This window comes from Drosophila virilis, chromosome 5, assembly GCF_030788295.1.
Source record: "Drosophila virilis strain 15010-1051.87 chromosome 5, Dvir_AGI_RSII-ME, whole genome shotgun sequence".
Classification (NCBI taxonomy): Eukaryota; Metazoa; Arthropoda; class Insecta; order Diptera; family Drosophilidae; genus Drosophila; species Drosophila virilis.
This window is the reverse complement of record NC_091547.1, coordinates 8,643,408-8,661,449: the sequence shown is the minus strand read 5'-3', so window position 1 is coordinate 8,661,449 and position 18,042 is coordinate 8,643,408. Positions and strand designations below refer to the sequence as shown.

General features: G+C 39.8%; 2 protein-coding genes across 4 annotated transcripts; both read left to right on the top strand.

Annotated features, from left to right (window-relative positions):
* The first annotated feature begins 1,326 nt into the window (after window positions 1-1,326).
* LOC6625004 (uncharacterized) lies at window positions 1,327-3,035 on the top strand. The gene is made up of 3 exons (XM_002050639.4): window positions 1,327-2,071; window positions 2,132-2,299; window positions 2,362-3,035. The coding sequence occupies exons 1-3, from the start codon at window positions 1,846-1,848 to the stop codon at window positions 2,607-2,609; spliced, it is 642 nt and encodes a 213-aa protein (XP_002050675.2). The 5' UTR covers window positions 1,327-1,845; the 3' UTR covers window positions 2,610-3,035.
* Window positions 2,886-16,520, top strand: spin (Protein spinster). Of its 3 annotated transcripts, none has more exons than XR_004304003.2 (9): window positions 2,886-3,697; window positions 10,146-10,503; window positions 11,798-12,124; window positions 12,635-12,896; window positions 14,792-14,890; window positions 14,956-15,102; window positions 15,167-15,311; window positions 15,400-15,568; window positions 15,743-16,520. XR_004304003.2 is itself a non-coding variant. In XM_015174603.3 (8 exons), the coding sequence occupies exons 1-8, from the start codon at window positions 3,370-3,372 to the stop codon at window positions 15,775-15,777; spliced, it is 1,701 nt and encodes a 566-aa protein (XP_015030089.1). In that variant the 5' UTR covers window positions 2,889-3,369; the 3' UTR covers window positions 15,778-16,520. The 3 variants fall into 3 exon arrangements, 1 of the variants encoding a protein (XP_015030089.1); XR_004304002.2 differs by lacking the exon at window positions 12,635-12,896 and adding an exon at window positions 12,243-12,504 and having other exon boundaries at window positions 2,887-3,697; XM_015174603.3 differs by lacking the exons at window positions 12,635-12,896; window positions 15,400-15,568 and adding an exon at window positions 12,243-12,504 and having other exon boundaries at window positions 2,889-3,697.
* Window positions 16,521-18,042: the final 1,522 nt, after the last annotated feature.

Genomic DNA, 18,042 nt, shown 5'->3' with positions numbered 1-18,042 from the left:
TCTCCTTGGTGCCGGAGCCGTTAATTTTTGGCTTATTTGGTTCGTCTCTCGTCGCACTTAAATTTTTAAGTCTCTTTTAATTTTTTTATTATATTTTCTTTGTGATTCGAGCGGTTTGATTTATGTAAATTTATTACATGGCAAAGAACACAAAAACAAAACTTTTATTCGTCTGTTAAGCCATTGGTATTATGTGCCGGCTTAATTTTTCAGAAGGGAAAAAATTTTACTCTGTCAAGCAGAAATGCAATGTCCAACTTTTTTGCTCACTTCGAGCTGGCACGCCCGCCGTTAACCGCTGAACAAATCCAACTCCCCCACATTTTTGGCAGCCACACCATCGGTGCCGAATTTCGGCACACGCATACATTTGCGAGGCGGGCACCGTTGCTGCTCATCTGCACAGCTGCATTTTTTTGGGTCAACGGCCCAAATGAAGGCCAAGGGCATATCCAAGGGCATGCGATCCACTCTCCTCGTATTCCCTTTAAGAGCGAAACGGGCGGCCAATAGCAATCGTCGCTTTTGGCGCCGTGGATCGCATGTCTGGCGTTGCCACCCTTCAAAACTTTGGGCTCCGCCGTGGGCCCAGCTTCACCCCGCATACTCCGACCATATGCCAAAAAGATATCGGCGTGGCCGATAATATCGCACGCAACCAACTGAGTAACCCTCGGTGCTGCCGATAACGTCAAATGCAACACTTCTGCTTTTAGTCAATTGTCATATAATTATTGACTTGTGCTTGATTAACATTCATTAGCATTTGCGACAAGTTGCCTGAGCTGGGCCAGAGGCTCTCTTTCTTTTTTTTTATCGAAGCGGTATTGATTGACTGATTGATTGATTGATTGATGCATTGCTGGTTCGCTTGCTTTCCAGCCTCCAACAAACAAAAAGGGGGCTAGACATATAAAGACGCTAAATGGCAAACAAAGGCACGTTTAGCAGAAAGCCACAAAATGACACGAGCGCAAACAAGTCTCGCATTGCGTATACGTCACCGGACACCTGCCGCCCATTGATGCAGGCGAACAAGTCAGAGAACGGCCAAGTCGACGCCGAAATACCCTAACCCACACAGTTAAAGTAAAGTATGTAAAGCTAGGAGAGCCTGTCAAAAATCGTTTCCTATTTTGAACTGCATTTTCTGCAAATTTAACTACAATTAAGCTTTAATTGAAAATTTACATTCATTATTTTATCTATTTTTCACTAGAATAAATTATTTAATATATAAAAATTTTTTAAAATTCTTTTTACTGTCTTGTTTTTATTTTAATTACATTTTGAAATGTTTGTTTTAAATACGAAGAGCCAAAATTTATGAACTTGAAGAAACTGGCTCACAAATCGAACTAAAATGTTGCCCGGTTCGAACCAGCGACCAACAATTGTGTTAACAATAAGAAGAAGAAACTCCAAGCTATGCGTTTGCATAAATTCAACTAACCCATGCTCAGATGTAGGGTATAAAAATGCGGTTACAATTTGTGCCAGCCAAATGTGATCCAATAAACAATTGAGCTTATTTACGGCTGCGTCTGTCTGAACTATAGTTGGATTTTTCAATATTTATTGGCATGCAGATCCGATTATATTAATAAACATATTAGCCAGACATTTCTAGTATTCTCGTCTTGGGGTTGGCATTTGCATTTGGCTCAAAGTTCAGTGCACTGTCCGGTCGGGGTTCATTGGCTGTTGGTGCTGGGCCCAAACATGCAATGCCCGGCGATTTATGCCAATTAAAATCAATATATTGCGGGTCCTGTGTGCGTCCTGTCCTGTCATATCCTGCGGCTAAATTAGTTGCATTTCGTAGCGCAAGGCGGCAAGTGCAGCATGAAATTGGCACGCAAACTGATTGTTTGGATTTTCCCACTATTTGTTTTGGGTTTTCTGCTCACCGTGAGCGAGGCCTATCTGAATAGCGTCCGGGTGGAGGAGATACCATTCAAGCGCACGCCGTCGCGTCCGGCCAGTCTGCAGGGCAGTCGAACGAGCGGCATACATTTGATCTCCAGCCTGGAGCATCGTCGCACTTTTCTGCAAATATTTCAGGTGCCCTGTAAGTAGGCTCGACTTTCTCTATTGATAGAGCCGTACGCTAATAGAGTCTTCATTTCAGACATCATGTGCTTCTATGCAGCGAAGGGTAAGTGGCCGTATGTGCCGGGCTTTCTGAGATCGCGTGTGGATAGCTCGGCGAGAAGTTTCTTTCTGCAGAACGACAGCTATATAAAGGACTTTTGCACCAAGTGGATACAGGTCAAGGAATGTTTTAGGCCGATTTTTGGTAATAATTTCTGCACAGCTTCGAGCACATTAATTTGTGTATTGACCCAGCTAAGATTTCAGACAAATCGAATAACTCGGATGTGGAAACTCTGGATGCCCAGACCTTAAAGCAGCGCTGCGATAAGCTGGTCGCCTCGGAACCGGTGGTGCCCGTTGTCTATTTTGACAAAAATCACATTGGCAATGTTAGCTCGGAGACTATATTGAGCACCATCGAGTTCCTTGAGAGCTTTTTACCGCCGCCCACCAAAAAACATAAGCGCAAGAATCGTGTACGTGGGCGCTTGGATGAAATGGATATTGAATAATATATATATAGTTACTAGCATTTAAAATTTTAAGCACCATTGTCACTTGATAAATTCAATAAATAACACAAAACACCTTTGAGCACAAAGTTTGAAATGTTCGTAATTCAAACATGGCGCCGATTTTGCACATATCGATAACAACGCGTTGCCACCTGGTCATAAATACAATTTCTGTTCAATAACAGCAGAGCTAATTGAATAACAGCAGACCTATTAACAGTTCAGCAAACTGTTAACGTTGGGGAATGCCATCGATTGAATAGTTGTTTAAGATTGTTGAACGAGTGCGGACGTGTTGCGGACAATAAAAGAACGAATAAAAAGAATCCCCGCAACTGCATATAAAAACCAGACGGACGCATTCAATTAGTGGACATATAAATGAAATAAATGTGTAAAGGTTGATTAATTGCCAATTGAAAAGAGCAACAAGTGCAGCGAACAAGTTATTTTCTAAAAGAATTGAAACGCTGCCAAAGTATTTAAAGCGAGCGAGCGGCGAATAGAAATCTGCCACCAACACATATTTTCACATTCTTGCTTCCTATCCAAATTCGTGCATCGCGTGTGTTTTACGCGGCATCGTCGACGTGTGTGTGCGTGTGTGTGTGTTAAATACAGAGAGAGCAAGAGAGAGACTGTAAAATACTTTTGCCGCAACCTCTTTGGTGCCTTAAGGAAACTTACGTACGTACGTGCGTGCGGGTGTGTGTGTGTGCGTGTGTGTGAGAGAGAGAGAGTTGTGCAAGGCACGTGAATGTCGCTGAAAAACCATCCGGCATATCAACCGCTACCGACTGCAGCGGCCGCAATGGACAATCCGGCGATGAGCAACAGCAGCAGCAGCAGTGGAAGCAACGATGATGTTGCCGCACTTGCTCAGAGCGGACTACCTGCGACATATTCGTCACAACAGCTAGTTTCATCGGATTCAGATTTGATGGAACGTCGCCACCTACGTGGAAATAGTATAGTCGATGAGCCCGGATCCCGTTTAGCCCGTATGGGGCACTTACAATGGTTTACTGTTGCAACACTCTGCTTTGTTAATCTCATCAACTACATGGATCGCTTCACAATAGCTGGTAAGTTTTCGGTTCGATTCAATTAAAGTCAAGAATTCCAATTGGACGCGTGACCCGCATGTTGCACCAGTTGTCTGACGCTGACAGCTACGTCACTTTCTCCAATTGGACCTCTTGATTCTATGTTGCTCTCTCGTTGATGTTAGTGCTGCTCTTAACTGATAACGCACAGCCACACGTTTAACTGTACGTCACGGCTGCTGCTGTTAACACTGTAAACATTCTGGCTCTGACGTATGAAGCAAATTTCAACGCTCTGCATATAAAACAAAAACAAAAATCGTCTGACTAATCACATTAGAATCATACGACCTGCGCTAATGTATTTTTTATCTATATTATTATTTTTTTTTTTTATTACTCCCTGCACCTAGGCACCTACTCAAAGTAGGTGCAAAGTAATCAATCAGGCATTTAGCTAATTTACATACATAATCTTAACACTTTTGTGCGAAATGTGCGCCTGACCTGGCGTGATAAAAATATTCCATTCATGCATGCCAAATGGGGTACAAAAGTACCAAAACTGGGATATTATTTAGTCAGTTTAACATATTGGGAAATCATAACCCTTTTACATTGTTTTCCTTGGTTTCTATACGAATAACAAGATATGCCTATATAATGGTACTTTTTTTCAGCCTGGTACATTTTAACATGTGCTGTAAAACAATTCCGTTCAAGTGGCAACTCCGTCTGCCCAACACTTATTTACAGGAACTTTCCATAGTGTGGCTCAGCTTTAACATGATCCCTTGTTTACAGTGGCTGCGAAATCTGAAGAAGCTTATCACACAGCGCAGTGTAACAGTATATTTAAACAGAGACGTGTTTACATGTAATTGTATTAGTTGCGTGGCGTGATTATTGCGTGAATCACAATCGTTGCAAGTGAGGCGATAAACAAATGTAAACTTGCTTACAGCGATAACAGCGCAGTAAAGGGGATATCAGGTATTGGCTAGTTCGCGATTCGAATTTAAATCAATTATTATTATTATTGGCCAATTGGCTTCAATGACCCATCCCTCAGTTCTATTCTTCATTATTTAAATTAGTATAAATTATTTATCTGCTGTTTATTCATATGTGAAATTTGCTTGACTTGCACTTTGACTTGACTTTTTAAGTTTATAACTACTGTTATGCATATAAATTAAACTTGGACTTTTGAGCTTGATCAGCAGTTTTTGCAATAATTAAACTTGTCACTGGCAACAGTGCGAGGCAACAGTGAAGAATCCAAGGGCACACGGCAGCAGCGTATGTTGTTAGCCAACACTGGCACAGTAAATTTAAATATGCACATTTAACATGCTGCTTAACACGGTTTCGTTTTTGTTAACTGGTTAACTGGGACGCACTCGTTATTCATTAATTATTATCAAGCTTGGCTTAGGACTTTATTGTCTGCAGCGAAAGCCATTAACCAACACTGGAACCGAAATCATGTAATTGCCCATTACTTTCACTAAGCCTGTAATGAGGGGCTACCAAATGCAGAAGTCGTATGATTTTTTAATCAGTTATCGGTAGGAAACTCATGACCACACTGACAGGAAATGGTATTATATTTAAATACGTATAAAAATACATAATATATAAACAAATTGGGCGATAAGTTTTACATACGGGAACACCAACGCACCCGATAAACGCATATTCGTCATGCTGGTTATTTGAACGCTTATTCACATTCACAATCACATTCACATTCACACATATCTCTTTACGCTCTTATGTGGGCGTGGGGCAATTAGTTAACATTTCTCCCCATATACGTTTATTTGCATTTACTCGCTTAGAGCTGTTTACTTGGGGTAGCTTCAATCAGTCGTAAACTGAAACGAATGATTATTTACTTGGCACTCGGTATTGCTTTTAGACCTTAACTGCTTGAGTGTGAGCAATGTGTACATTTTTGACAGATATTACGTGGTTTAAGTAAAATATATATAAATGAAACAACTTAATTTATGTAACAGAAGTTACAAATTTGACATATAAGAAAAAATATACTACATACAGGAAGATTTATTTATATATTTAGTCAACATACTAGAAGTTAACTTGGTAATTAGTGTAACATAAAGAAAGATATTTGCCATTAACAATTTAATGTAAGCAGAAGCGAGTTCTGTTGGTTAACATGATATACAAACACTGTTATTAGATTTGATGCAAGCATAAGGGAGTTCTGTTAGTTTTTGTTGTTTTAGCTGCCTTGTCGTTTCATAACAGATTTTGCGTTACAGCTACTTAACATGACATACAAATGTTAATTAAAGCGCACACTTAATACTGTTATTATAAGTTTATGTAAGCAGAAGGGAATTCTGTTAGGTTTTGTTGTTTCAGCTAGCTTGTCATTTGATAGCAATTAGTTTTGATGCGCCACCCACCTGATTACTACAATTGGCGATAACCGTTATCAGTGTAATTAGCAAATTATTTGCGCTTATCAGAGACAAATAAATTGCATTTCGGAGCCAGATAGTTGGGCTCGATTGCACGTGATTGAAACCACTTTAAGCCAATTTGCGAGCGCCATCGATTTTGGCTAAACGATAGCCAACCTTCATGTCTTCAAAAATTTGCAAAATGATAAATAAACGTTTGCCTTTCAATCCATTTCAACACGCGCTCATTTACATCAACCGTGAGTGTGTTGGGCAACCTTTAGCCATATTGTTGTACGACTGCGGCGTTTGCATGTGTGTTATATCGCCCGATGTCTGGCATGAGTTGAACCTTATGCATTTGCTTATTATGGCAGGCCAGAGCTGGCCTCAGTGTTGTGTTGTGACCCCAAACGATTCTGAAAACTTTCAATAAACATTTCTCACATAATGCAAAATTATCGCCTGATCATGTTTGCTTGGCTTTATTGTATTTGGTTTGAGTTTTGAGTAAATCACATAACAAATTTTTTGCTTTCATTCATGCAGAATCTGCTGATGCCAGCTGTTGACAATTGAACGTATAAATAAACCTATATATCTGCAGACATACATATATATATATATATACAATATTCGCATGTACTGAACTTTGTGCCATATGACAGGCGTTCAGCGAGTGTCGAAGAGATCCAATATATATTTGTACAAATTGTACATAAACATTTTATCTCAAAAACAGCCCTCTCAGAAGCTGGCGGCTGTTTTTCTTCTACGTAACACTTTGGCCACTTTCCAAGGCAAGGATCAGCCCAAAGAAATCCGAAAACTTAATCTTAGTACAATAATTTTCTGCAGCTTGCAGCTTTCGGAATTTCTGCTATGATTATTTACTGAAAACCCAGTCGAATGTTAAGCCAACGAAAATATTACGTGAGGTTTTGCTATTGACATTTTGAAGCGTCGTCTTTATATCTCTTTGTATCTTTCAGTTTGTGGTTTATTTTGCATATTATTCAGGTCTCTTTTACATTTGGCATAACAATTTATTGTTGAATTCAGTTTTAACGTATTGTACAAAGTTGCCAGCGCAAAACTTTCATTTTGTTCGCTATCAAAAAGGGGGAAATATTTACATGATCACGAGTAACATTTATGAAGATAGTCTGTAAGAGATTAGGAGAGAAAATTGGACAGATCAATGATAAAGATCGCCCCGATGGTCAGGAAAATGCCCTATAGTATTAAAATGGCACATTTCTGCCCATTAATATATTCTTGAGTGGGCATACAATTAAATCAAGTGATTGATTAAACAATTCCAACACACAATAATGTAAAAACATTCGACAGGTTGCGGTTCCGTTTACTTAATTTCCTCTCTTTAGCAGCACATGCACAATAACATTAACATAAATGTAAGAGCTCTGACGTTCCTTCCATGCTAATTCTTTACATTAAACTGCTAAGTTCCTTCAATGTACATATACATATAAAGAAACGTACGTACGCGCGCTGTTAGCTTTAGATCATAGGCCAAGCACATTTTGGTATTGTATATTTTGTCTGTTTATTGTCGCTTTCGCATTGCACAACTTGTCAAATGTTGTCGTTGATTTTGCTGCATTTTTGCATTATTTTTAGCGTTGCTTTTGTTTTCTATGTCAATGACCGGCGCAGGGTAAACGGCGACAGCAAAGTGCGACAGCGACCTGTAAAAAGCGCAAATTCAATTCACAATAACAACATTAACATAAGCAGCAAGCAGAAGAAAAAGAAGAAGAAGAAAAAGACGAGGTGTGAACAGTTAGAGAGGCTGTGTATGGAAGCTTTGCCTTTATGTTGTGTATTGATGCGCGCAGCTTTTGGGCGATTTCTTTTTTTCTATACTTCCAGCTTACAAAAGAAAGTTGCATTTACAAAGAGCAAGCTTTCCCAAAAAAATGTTAATTACGAAAAGCAAAAAAGACAAAAAAACACGACATTTTAACAATGCCATTTAATGCTGTCTGGAACATCTCAAAGTTGCAGCTCTTTTTGCTTGAAATTGCAATTCGTGCGAGTTTTCAAGGCCAATCACAACCGCTCTCAACTTGGCTGCAACCTCTTTTTTTTCATATTCACATTAATGAGACATACCGACGGTCCAGTATGTGCAGCAGTCGTTCTTCTTCTTAACCAACTGCTGCCAGACAAGATTCCTTCACTAGCTGGAGATTAATCAGTTCCCGTCTAGACGCGTCACAGCGTCAAATGAGAGCGTCATCGAAAGAGAGCGAGAGCGAGAGCGTGAGCGTGAGAGCGCAGACTGGTTCTAAAATTACGCGCAAGTTTCTAAAACCGGCAAAATAAAATTCCCGATCGCAGTTTTGTCGCCAACAACAACAAGCTGAAGCCAGTCGTTCGCTGCGACGTCTTGCCTCTGCTTTCGTGCGCTATCTGCAGCGCGGGCGCAGCGCCATAAACAACCGCAAAACCTTGCCAGCAATGTCTCTCGTTGTGTGTAAATAGTTGCTCTCTTACACACACACACACACTCACACATATATATATACACAACATAGATGTTTACAAAAATTTGTATGGGGCTTACACACCCCACATTGGATTTATCGCGTGGCGCTCGCCACTCACCGTTACGTCACTGGGCAAACAAACGCGCTGATTGGTCGAAAAACATCGTACGATAAATTTCTCAAAAGCGAAATGAGACACAGAAAACAAAAAAACAACAAATACACAAACAAAAACGTCAGCCGCACATTTGCGGCCTGCTGATTCACTTCGTTTGACTTCGCGCCACGTCGTCGAGTGCAGTGCTCGGCTTTTAGTAGTCGGTCGTTTCACGTTTTGTTCGGTCTCCACTTATTGAGTTTTTTTTCTCGGCCATGTATCGCTTTCCGCTTTTCGAATGCCGGCGCTTGCAACTTTACCCACCCCCGCTGAACTCCTCAGCAACCCTAGCTGATCATCTTTAATTTTTTATATGAATGTATTTATGTTGTTTGCTTTTTCGGCTCTACGGATCCGTTAACTGTTAACCGTTGCTGTTAAAGGCCAGCGCACGTATGCTTGTATGTATCTTAAAAGTTGCGACGGCCCCGTTAAATATAGGAAATGCATTGAACAGTTCAACTGTTGTTGGCTAGGTCGTGTCAATGTTATTATTTACGATGATTCTTAATGACTTGCATATCCGTCTAATAATTTGAATTCTATGTTTGTGGGCAAGCATGAGATAATCAGCTGGAAATATGCATAAAAAGAATGTCAGGGTTTTTAATATATTATTTTGGTTTCGTTCAGTTCCGCATTTTGCGTTATCAGCTCAAATGTTGCCAAAACAAAGCAAACATAATCTCGGTTACTTTTCATTTATCAAAAAAAAAAATTGATTAAATAATTACGACAAGCATAAGGTTAATTTCGTTTGCCTAGTTCTTATGTTTTTGTTTACATTTCAGGGCTTATGAAACCCAACTTGGTGATTCAATCCCTATATATATTTAGACAAATTATTCTAAATTAACAAAAAAAATACGATGTGTCAGTGTGACTATTAATTTAATACCCCTTTAAATACCGACAAAGGAAAAAAGTTTACTTTTGTAGTTTCCACACATTCTGATATTTCCTATAAACTTCAGCTATCTATAAATACTTTATAACAGCGCTGTTATGTTAATTGAACAGCTTTTGCTGTGTTGCAATGCTAGTTAACATTCTGTTGTCGAATATAACTCAATGTAATGTTTATTGAACAGCGTTAAGGTTAGTTCAATGTTAGTTAACATTCTGTTGTTGGCTCTAACTCAATATTTGTGGACCTATTTTTAAGCATAGAATCATGAGTATTAATAGCTTAGTTAATGAACTAACAGCCAGACCCTGGTTTTAACTTACGTAAAGATTTAAACGAGCGGATGCGATATTTGTTTAACCAATTAACAGGAGCAGCTGCTTTAAAAATCACGAGCTAGTCTCGAAAAGGCAACAAAATATATATCTATCATATATCGAATCTTTCGCTTTTGATTTCTCTCTTGCAGGTGTTTTGACAGAAGTGAAGGAAGACTTTCACATAGACAATGATAATGCAGGCCTGTTGCAAACAGCATTCGTAATATCCTACATGATATTCGCGCCCCTCTTCGGCTATTTGGGCGATCGTTATTCCAGGCGCTGGCTTATGGCCGTGGGCGTGGCTCTGTGGTCGACAACAACACTTCTGGGCTCGTATATGCACACCTTCGGCTGGTTCATCACGTTTCGCGCCCTGGTCGGCATCGGCGAGGCCTCGTACAGCACCATTGCCCCGACGATCATCTCGGATCTGTTTGTGAACAGCATGCGCTCCAAAATGCTGGCAATGTTCTACTTTGCCATACCCGTTGGCTCTGGTCTGGGGTAAGCTAAATCAACAGAAGAAGAAAACTAAACGGACTGCCGAAGTCGGGATAATACGGGGAAATTTTGAAATATGTCGAAAATCGATGTTTGGAGCTTGGGATATCTCTCAAAACAGGGAAGATATAGAAAATTGATTGAAACGATTATCAAATGAATTTTACTCTACCGATTCAGCTATAGTCCATTTGTAGAAACAATGTTTTCAAAGTTAAGGGAAACTAAAGTCTATTAAGATCTTAGGAAAATTTTGAATACATAATGAAAACTGTTAATGTTTAAACAAAACATGTTCAAGCGCCACAAATTGTGTGCCTTAATATTCGACTCATTGTGCGCATATCAGATATGTTATATATATGTGATATATAGCACAGAGTCGGTACTCGATTGAATATGATTCATGGCAAATACATAAATAATCGGAAACTGAATGTCTTAAAAATATATTCACAGACAGCCTTGGCTATAAAGAATCGGTTGTTGATAGAGCACAAATATATATATATATTTTTTTTTTATATATGTGCGTATATATATGCTTTACTTAGGCAACTGAACAATAAGAAGTTAGGAATAAGGAACTGAATTATCTGAATGAAATCATGGAATGGAATTTTTTTGATCCAATGGCCTAATCAGATGATAAAATCATATATGAACTATAAATGAAATTCTGGCATTAACATTAATAGCATTAACATCAGCATTAACATAAACATTTAGGCAGTAGCGTTAACAGAGACCTAACAGATTTTCGAGTTAGTTGAACTCGTTTGAAAAGGCGGGCAACTGTTGAGCTGGAAACAGCAGCACAGCTAGAGGGTCTAGCGTTCCATATAGATAGTGGTACAAGGTTATTGGGGTTTACTGATAAGAGCCGCAATCGTATCTGTGGCCATCGTCTGGGTCCGTCACGTGTGTGCGTCCATCAGATCGGCAGGCGATGGGTGCAAAGTTCGCTCACGCAGCAGCCGTGAGAATTGCAAAGAGAATTGTTGGCGATTCACCTTTTGGCTGCAGTTGAAAGTTTAATTGCGAATAAATGTAGTTTAGTTTGTTTCTTATTTTTTTTTTTTTGGTTATTTATAGAAATCGGCAAATCAAATGTAAATTTAAACTCAATTAAGGCGGCGGCTCTCAAGTGGGGTCAATTGTTCGAATCTGCTCCAATTGACAGGCAATTCAGGCCCCTATGTGCCGCATGCCTCACGCCACTTGCCACTTGCCACATGCAATCACTAATCAACGCATTTGTTCCCCCCTCTCTCTCTCTCTCTCCCCCCGCCCGCAGCTATATTGTCGGCTCGAAGACCGCACAGCTGGCCAACAATTGGCGCTGGGCCTTGCGTGTTACGCCCATTTTGGGCGTCATCGCCGTGATGCTCATCCTGCTGATCAAGGATCCGAAGCGCGGCGAAAGCGAGGGCCAGTCCGGCATGGAGCCAACCAGCTTCTGCATTGACATCAAGGAGCTGCTCAAGAATCGCTCGTTCATGCTGTCCACGGCGGGCTTCACGTGCGTTGCCTTCGTCGCCGGCGCTCTGGCCTGGTGGGGACCCACCTACATACATCTGGGCCTCAAGATGCAGCCCGGCAACGAGAATCTCCAGCTGGACGAGTAAGTACTCTAACTGAACTAACCGAAACGCTGCCCCCCCACACACTTTCTGATGTGGAAAAAAAGAACATTTAAACAGTTTTAGCTTCTTGTTGTTGTTGCATCCATCTTAAAAAAGTGTCTCCTACAAATTTGGCCTAATCGCAATGGCCGCAGGCCTAATTGGTGTGCCGCTGGGCTCCGTGTTGGCCCAATATTATCGCAGCCGGATCGAGAACTGTGATCCGTATATTTGCGCCATCGGATTGTTCATATCGGCGCCCATGGTCTTTGTTGGCCTGATAATACCGCGCATCAGCGGAACGCTCTGTTTCGTATTCGTGTTCGTGGCGCAGGTGGCGCTCAACCTGTGCTGGTCCATTGTGGCCGACATTTTGCTGGTAAGGATTAGCATGGATTCAACTGTTAACAGCAACAGCAACAGCAGCCACGCCCTAAAAATGTTAACACCTTTTAATTGCCAATTTGCCAAACTTGCATCAAAAACCAAATTGTTAACAATTTTTATAGCGTTGCATTCAAATTTGGCCTAATTACCATGATCGCTGGCGTTGTGGGCGTGCCGCTGGGCGCAATTCTGTCGCAAGCATTAATGAAACGCTGGCCGACCTCTGACCCCGTTATCTGTGCCATCGGCCTGCTGCTCAGCGCCCCGCTGCTGACCGGCGCCTGTTTGATCGTCTCTAGCCAAACGACTCTCGCATATATCCTTATATTTTTCGGCCAATTGGCCATTAACGTGAACTGGGCAATTGTTGCGGACATTTTGTTGGTAAGAATCAAAACGAATCGGATTGCAAACAATTCTCAAAACAAACGTTTTTTTTTTTTATTTTTCTTTTAATTTTGCACAAATGCACAAATCTTTGTTAAATCAAATCTTGTTTTGAGTATTGTAATTGGCTTTTGTAATTTTGCGCACACGTAGTTTTAATGTTTCGATAACAATTTGTATAAATTATTAACTATTTACTGTTATAACACGCACACACACACACACACACACACACGCACGCACATTCTAATATTGATGCTATAAATTCCTGTAAGTTTATAGCGCATTCACCTGGTGCTGGTCTCGCATTTAACACTTAAGTTCTGATTAGAATTGTGCCATAACAAATATAGAAAATAGCTCAAAATCCATAAGCTTTATATATATAGAAACTACTTATATAGTCAGACGAGTTCTATATAGTCTTGTTTTGTTAACTGTTCTTGATTCAATTTAACTGCCAGATCGTGTATATATATATCATTTATAGCTGTCTTAGAAATTATTGTTCGAAAATTGAGTAATAGTAAGAAAAAACGTCGTTTTAGAAAATCAAGAGTTCCAGAGCGTAAATATTTTATATAATTTAATACCCATTTTGCTTTGTTAGCTTTTAGATATATTTCTTTTCTAATTTCTTTTCTATACATTATTGAGAAATCGTAAGAAAAACTGCCTTTTCAACAATCAAAAGAGTTCAAACTCATATTTACCCAATTGTTGGGTTCTCCGTTTCATTCGCATCCTTTTGATATACTAAACTTCCTTTCTGAGATAGTCCTTTCATTTGTAGAAAGACAATTTCTGGCAAATTTCAAAAGAAACTTTTTGTTTGGTGTTGGTTTTTTAATGCTCTTCGAGCATATCTTATAAATTAACACTTGACTTGCATACAAATTCTCCAAAAATATCCTTGACACATCCTTTGCATTGTGAGACTCTGGTGTTGGGCTTTTGTCGTCACCCTTCCAACTGTTTGGCATAGCCAACCCCCAAAAAGCAGCCACCGAGGGTGCCCCCTTCCCACACTTTAGCCACCCCAAAGACCCCATACAAAGGGCTTAGGGAAATAACATTAAAGATGCCGGCTTTTTGCAACCCCAAAAATGTTCGATCTAGAGTGGAAATTCCCCCGCCCAGGCTTTTATTTATGTATCTATTTCGATCAGCTGTTGTACAAAAACATAAAAACATTTGGCTGCAAACACGTAACACAGTTTTCCGCTATGCCACAGGTTTCTATTTTGGGCATGAGAACAGTTCCGCATTGGCCACGGGGCGTATGAGAAATGCTCGCCTTCTGCTGTTCCCAGTTAATGCAAAGAACTGAAATCAAAAAAAAAATCAAATTTAAATTGGCAGACAAAAAGGGTGTTCAGGTAGATAACTTTTGATTGTATTCATTTTGCGATATCTGTTATCAGTTTTGCTTAATTTACTTCTTTTTTTTTTTTAATTATTATTTGTGACACACGACACACACACGCTGCACACTCGCCTGCTTATAACAGTAAACAGTTAATATAGTTGATTATTATATTTTTGTAATTGTAAAGAAATAGTAGAACAAATGTAGACAACAAATTGCCGCAGTCAAGTTTTGGTCGGTCAGTCGGTCGGTCGAGCGTACAGAACTGTTCCCAAGCGAGCAGCTGTTCCCATTTGCGATTCGGGTAATCTGGGACGCAAACCAGCGACTGTTGCGATACATTCTTAAGTGGCGCCATCTCTTGTGAGCTTGCGCCAATGCACTTGCACACGCACACCTAATACACTGCTTAACACTGCTTTTTGTTCTACTTGTTGTTGTTGTTGGTAACACTGCTTGATTTAGAATTGAATGTTTTTGTTTTTTAATGGACAACTAATTAATTCTGTTAACCCTTATGCAGTACGTGGTGGTGCCCACGCGTCGCTCAACGGCGGAAGCCTTCCAAATACTCATCTCACATGCGCTGGGCGATGCCGGCAGTCCGTATCTCGTGGGCGTCGTAAGTATCCGACATGGCTTCCTTGTGAAATTGCCTTTTAAATTTATAATTTATGTATTTTTCAGATTTCGGTGGCCATTAGAAAGCATCTGAGCTCGGCGACGACAAAGTTTATAAGTTCGAACAGCATGCAGAGCTTGTCGCAAGTGTTGGAAAATGCCACGGAGACCGTAACGGAAACCATCAAGGATATGTCGTATCTACGCGCAGAGGTAGACAATTAAGATTCTGCTCAAACAGAAATATCCTTAACAATGTATCCACTTTCGCTTGCAGGCCACGGATGAAGTCTTGTCCTTCGAGTCACTGCAGTATTCGCTGTTCTCGACGACCTTTGTGGAGGTGCTGGGCGGCATATTCTTTCTGATCACCGCCTGCTTCATAATCAGAGACAAGGCCAAGGCGACCAGCGACAGCCTGGGTAAGCATTCAGCAGCGATTTAGATACATGGGGTCAATGGGTCATAAACTCTATACTATAACCTTTCCGGCGCCTGTCTCAACAATAGGCAACGATTTGAGATCGGCGCCAAGACAAACCAACCCAAAACTGCTGTTCGATTCGGATTGCCTGGTCATGTGCACAGATATTGCGATGCGAGAGCGCGCGTGAGCCAAATATCTAATTTCAATTAGCCAAAATTGTATTTGGCCCTTTGTTTTTGGCCCTAACACTCGGTAGGTGAAGCGCACAGTAAATTGTGTTATCGAAATTCTGTTCCGTTGCCTGTGCGAGTCGAACTAACCCTTCATGTTGGCAGCATGTCCAGCTTTAATTGTTGTTGTTGTTTGTTTAACTTTCTTATCGCATCATTAACTATATTTGAGCTTCTTCTTCTTTGTGCCTTGCAGCAACGAATCAAGAGCAGCGCCATCGTAATGCCTAATGCCAGCCGTTGCCAGGCGATCCAAGGAGTTATTCGACGCACTCAGCGCGAACTGATACCGACTGAGAATCATCTATAAAGCCTATTTATAAACCCTGCGCATCTAGTTGTTAAAACTATATATTTTTTACAAGTGTATTGGCTTTGCGTATTTTGTTTTTTTAGTAATTAGAAAAGGGCGTGTTCCTATCACTCATACTGCTTCTATGTAAACATACAGAAACGTATATGGATATATATATATATATATATGCATATAAATATATATATATATATATATATATCTGAATATTGGAGCGGATAGTCACATAAATTATGCACTAAATCATCAAATTTTACTTATGTGTATTTACAATTTAAGCAATAACATTTGATGCGCCTCCTTTTAGTTGAAGGCCTCTGTCCCAATTAGATTTATAGATAACATTGTATATAGTTGAAGCATCTAAAATCGGTCTTAAACTCACGCTCGCCTATCTCAGACAAATTGTTTTTATTGGGTTACACACACATTAATCTATCTGTACATATTTTAGCACCCGGCCATAATTGTTAAGCGCGTAGTCCGTACATACATTTAATCGTACTATATATATATATATATATATCTATATAGATATATTTAATTTTAATCGTAGCTAGAGTTCTTAACAAATTGCTAAAGAAAAACAAGAAATCAGAGCAAATATGAAATATGTTTAACAAATAAAAGCGAAACCACAAATTGCATTATTCTTATCAAATGTCGACAAGAACGCATATTAAATTTAGGCTAACAATTTTAATTGATATTATTATTAATTTACGCACACATCGAATAAAACCAAATAATAATTGAATTTATGGTTCTTACGTGACTTTCGCATCGAGCTGTTAACCAAATAGAATAGCAACAAAAATTCATCTGCACAGCCGAAATACGACAAAATTTTGCTTTGTTGCGCTTTCGCTGCCTATAATTCTCAACTGGTTACAGCTGCGGACTGAGCGCAAGTCTCGTCGCTTGTCTAGAATGTACAGTTAAGTCTGCTGCATGATAAGTCCTTGTCCAACCTGCTCAATCGAGGTGTTGTGTAAAGGATCGGTAGGTTCTGGAAGGTAATTTTTTTAGGGAGAAACACAAACGTGTTTGTGCTTGATCCGCAACAGGTAAACTAACCGTACACAGTCGACGCCATTTTTAAAATATGTCAGCTTAGTGTTGGAAAAGTCGAAGATAGGACAAGAATTTGGGTTACAGAAGACTGGACCGAAGTAAACCCGATTCTCTTTGAGGTACAGTCACTGCGTTCATTTGCAGCCTGACAAAAAAAAAAAAAAAACAGAATAATGTTGTTGCAATTAATAAAAGGGTTACAAGATGAAAGCTGAGAAAAAAACAACGCCAGGGGTTGAAAGCTGTTATTTTTTTTTTACTAGATAAATTTTGAATAAGTGATAAGACGTGCATCCTTTTTAAAGCCAGTTGCGGTTATTTGCCTATATTTAAAATTTCTAAATCAGATAATTCCTAATGCCTACAATCAGTCATGTTTTTAAACAGTTTTGAATATTTGATGCTTTTAAAAATTAATTAACCATTTCAGCAGAAATTTCGTCATTTTGCAACACTTACGCAGCAATTAAATGCAGCAGAAGTGCGCATGCCACTTTTTATTATCTATGCAGATAGTTGTTTATCTCTTTATCTACAAATATTTGCAGACATTTGCCCTGTGCAGGTATTTGCTTAGATGTCCTTTTTTTTTTTTTTAAGTCAGCTACAACGCGAAAAGCTAAAAAACGACGCAGCAAACAGGTTTCTAACGTCGAGTGGAGACTTTAATAATCAGCGCGCGTCGGTTTAAAAGAAAATCTACAAATTATATTAATGTGCGGGTGTAGAAAGCGAATATCAATTTATAATGCATAATCTCGCCAAAGATCTGCGACTTGTTGCATGTGTGTGTGCATAATAATACACAGCAACATATCTATGCACACACACAAGCATGAGACGCACATTAATTAGTGTGCGTGCGTGCGTGCGGGTGTGTGTGTGTGTGTGTGGGTGGAGGGTTTGTTTTGATTTCGTGCATCGCTATGAGCGCTGCCCTTGCGTTTTTTTTTTTAGGTGTCCGTGCAATTGAATAGAACAGTTATAAAATAGCCGCTGCTGCGAAAGAAAGGAGAAACGCAAATTGCGAGCAAGAAGACAGATAAGGGGAATGAGTTAGAATTGAAACAGGACAGAATCATTTTTTCACACACACACACACACACACA

Excerpts from the sequence above, each read along its gene's own strand:
- LOC6625004 (XM_002050639.4), top strand. The coding sequence starts at position 1,846 with ATGAAATTGGCACGCAAACTGATTGTTTGGATTTTCCCACTATTTGTT. Across the intron at positions 2,072-2,131 it reads GCAAATATTTCAGGTGCCCT|ACATCATGTGCTTCTATGCA; the intron begins GTAAGTAGGCTC and ends TCTTCATTTCAG. Across the intron at positions 2,300-2,361 it reads ATGTTTTAGGCCGATTTTTG|ACAAATCGAATAACTCGGAT; the intron begins GTAATAATTTCT and ends CTAAGATTTCAG.
- spin (XM_015174603.3), top strand. The coding sequence starts at position 3,370 with ATGTCGCTGAAAAACCATCCGGCATATCAACCGCTACCGACTGCAGCG. Across the intron at positions 3,698-10,145 it reads GGATCGCTTCACAATAGCTG|GTGTTTTGACAGAAGTGAAG; the intron begins GTAAGTTTTCGG and ends TCTCTCTTGCAG. Across the intron at positions 15,312-15,742 it reads GGCGACCAGCGACAGCCTGG|CAACGAATCAAGAGCAGCGC; the intron begins GTAAGCATTCAG and ends TGTGCCTTGCAG.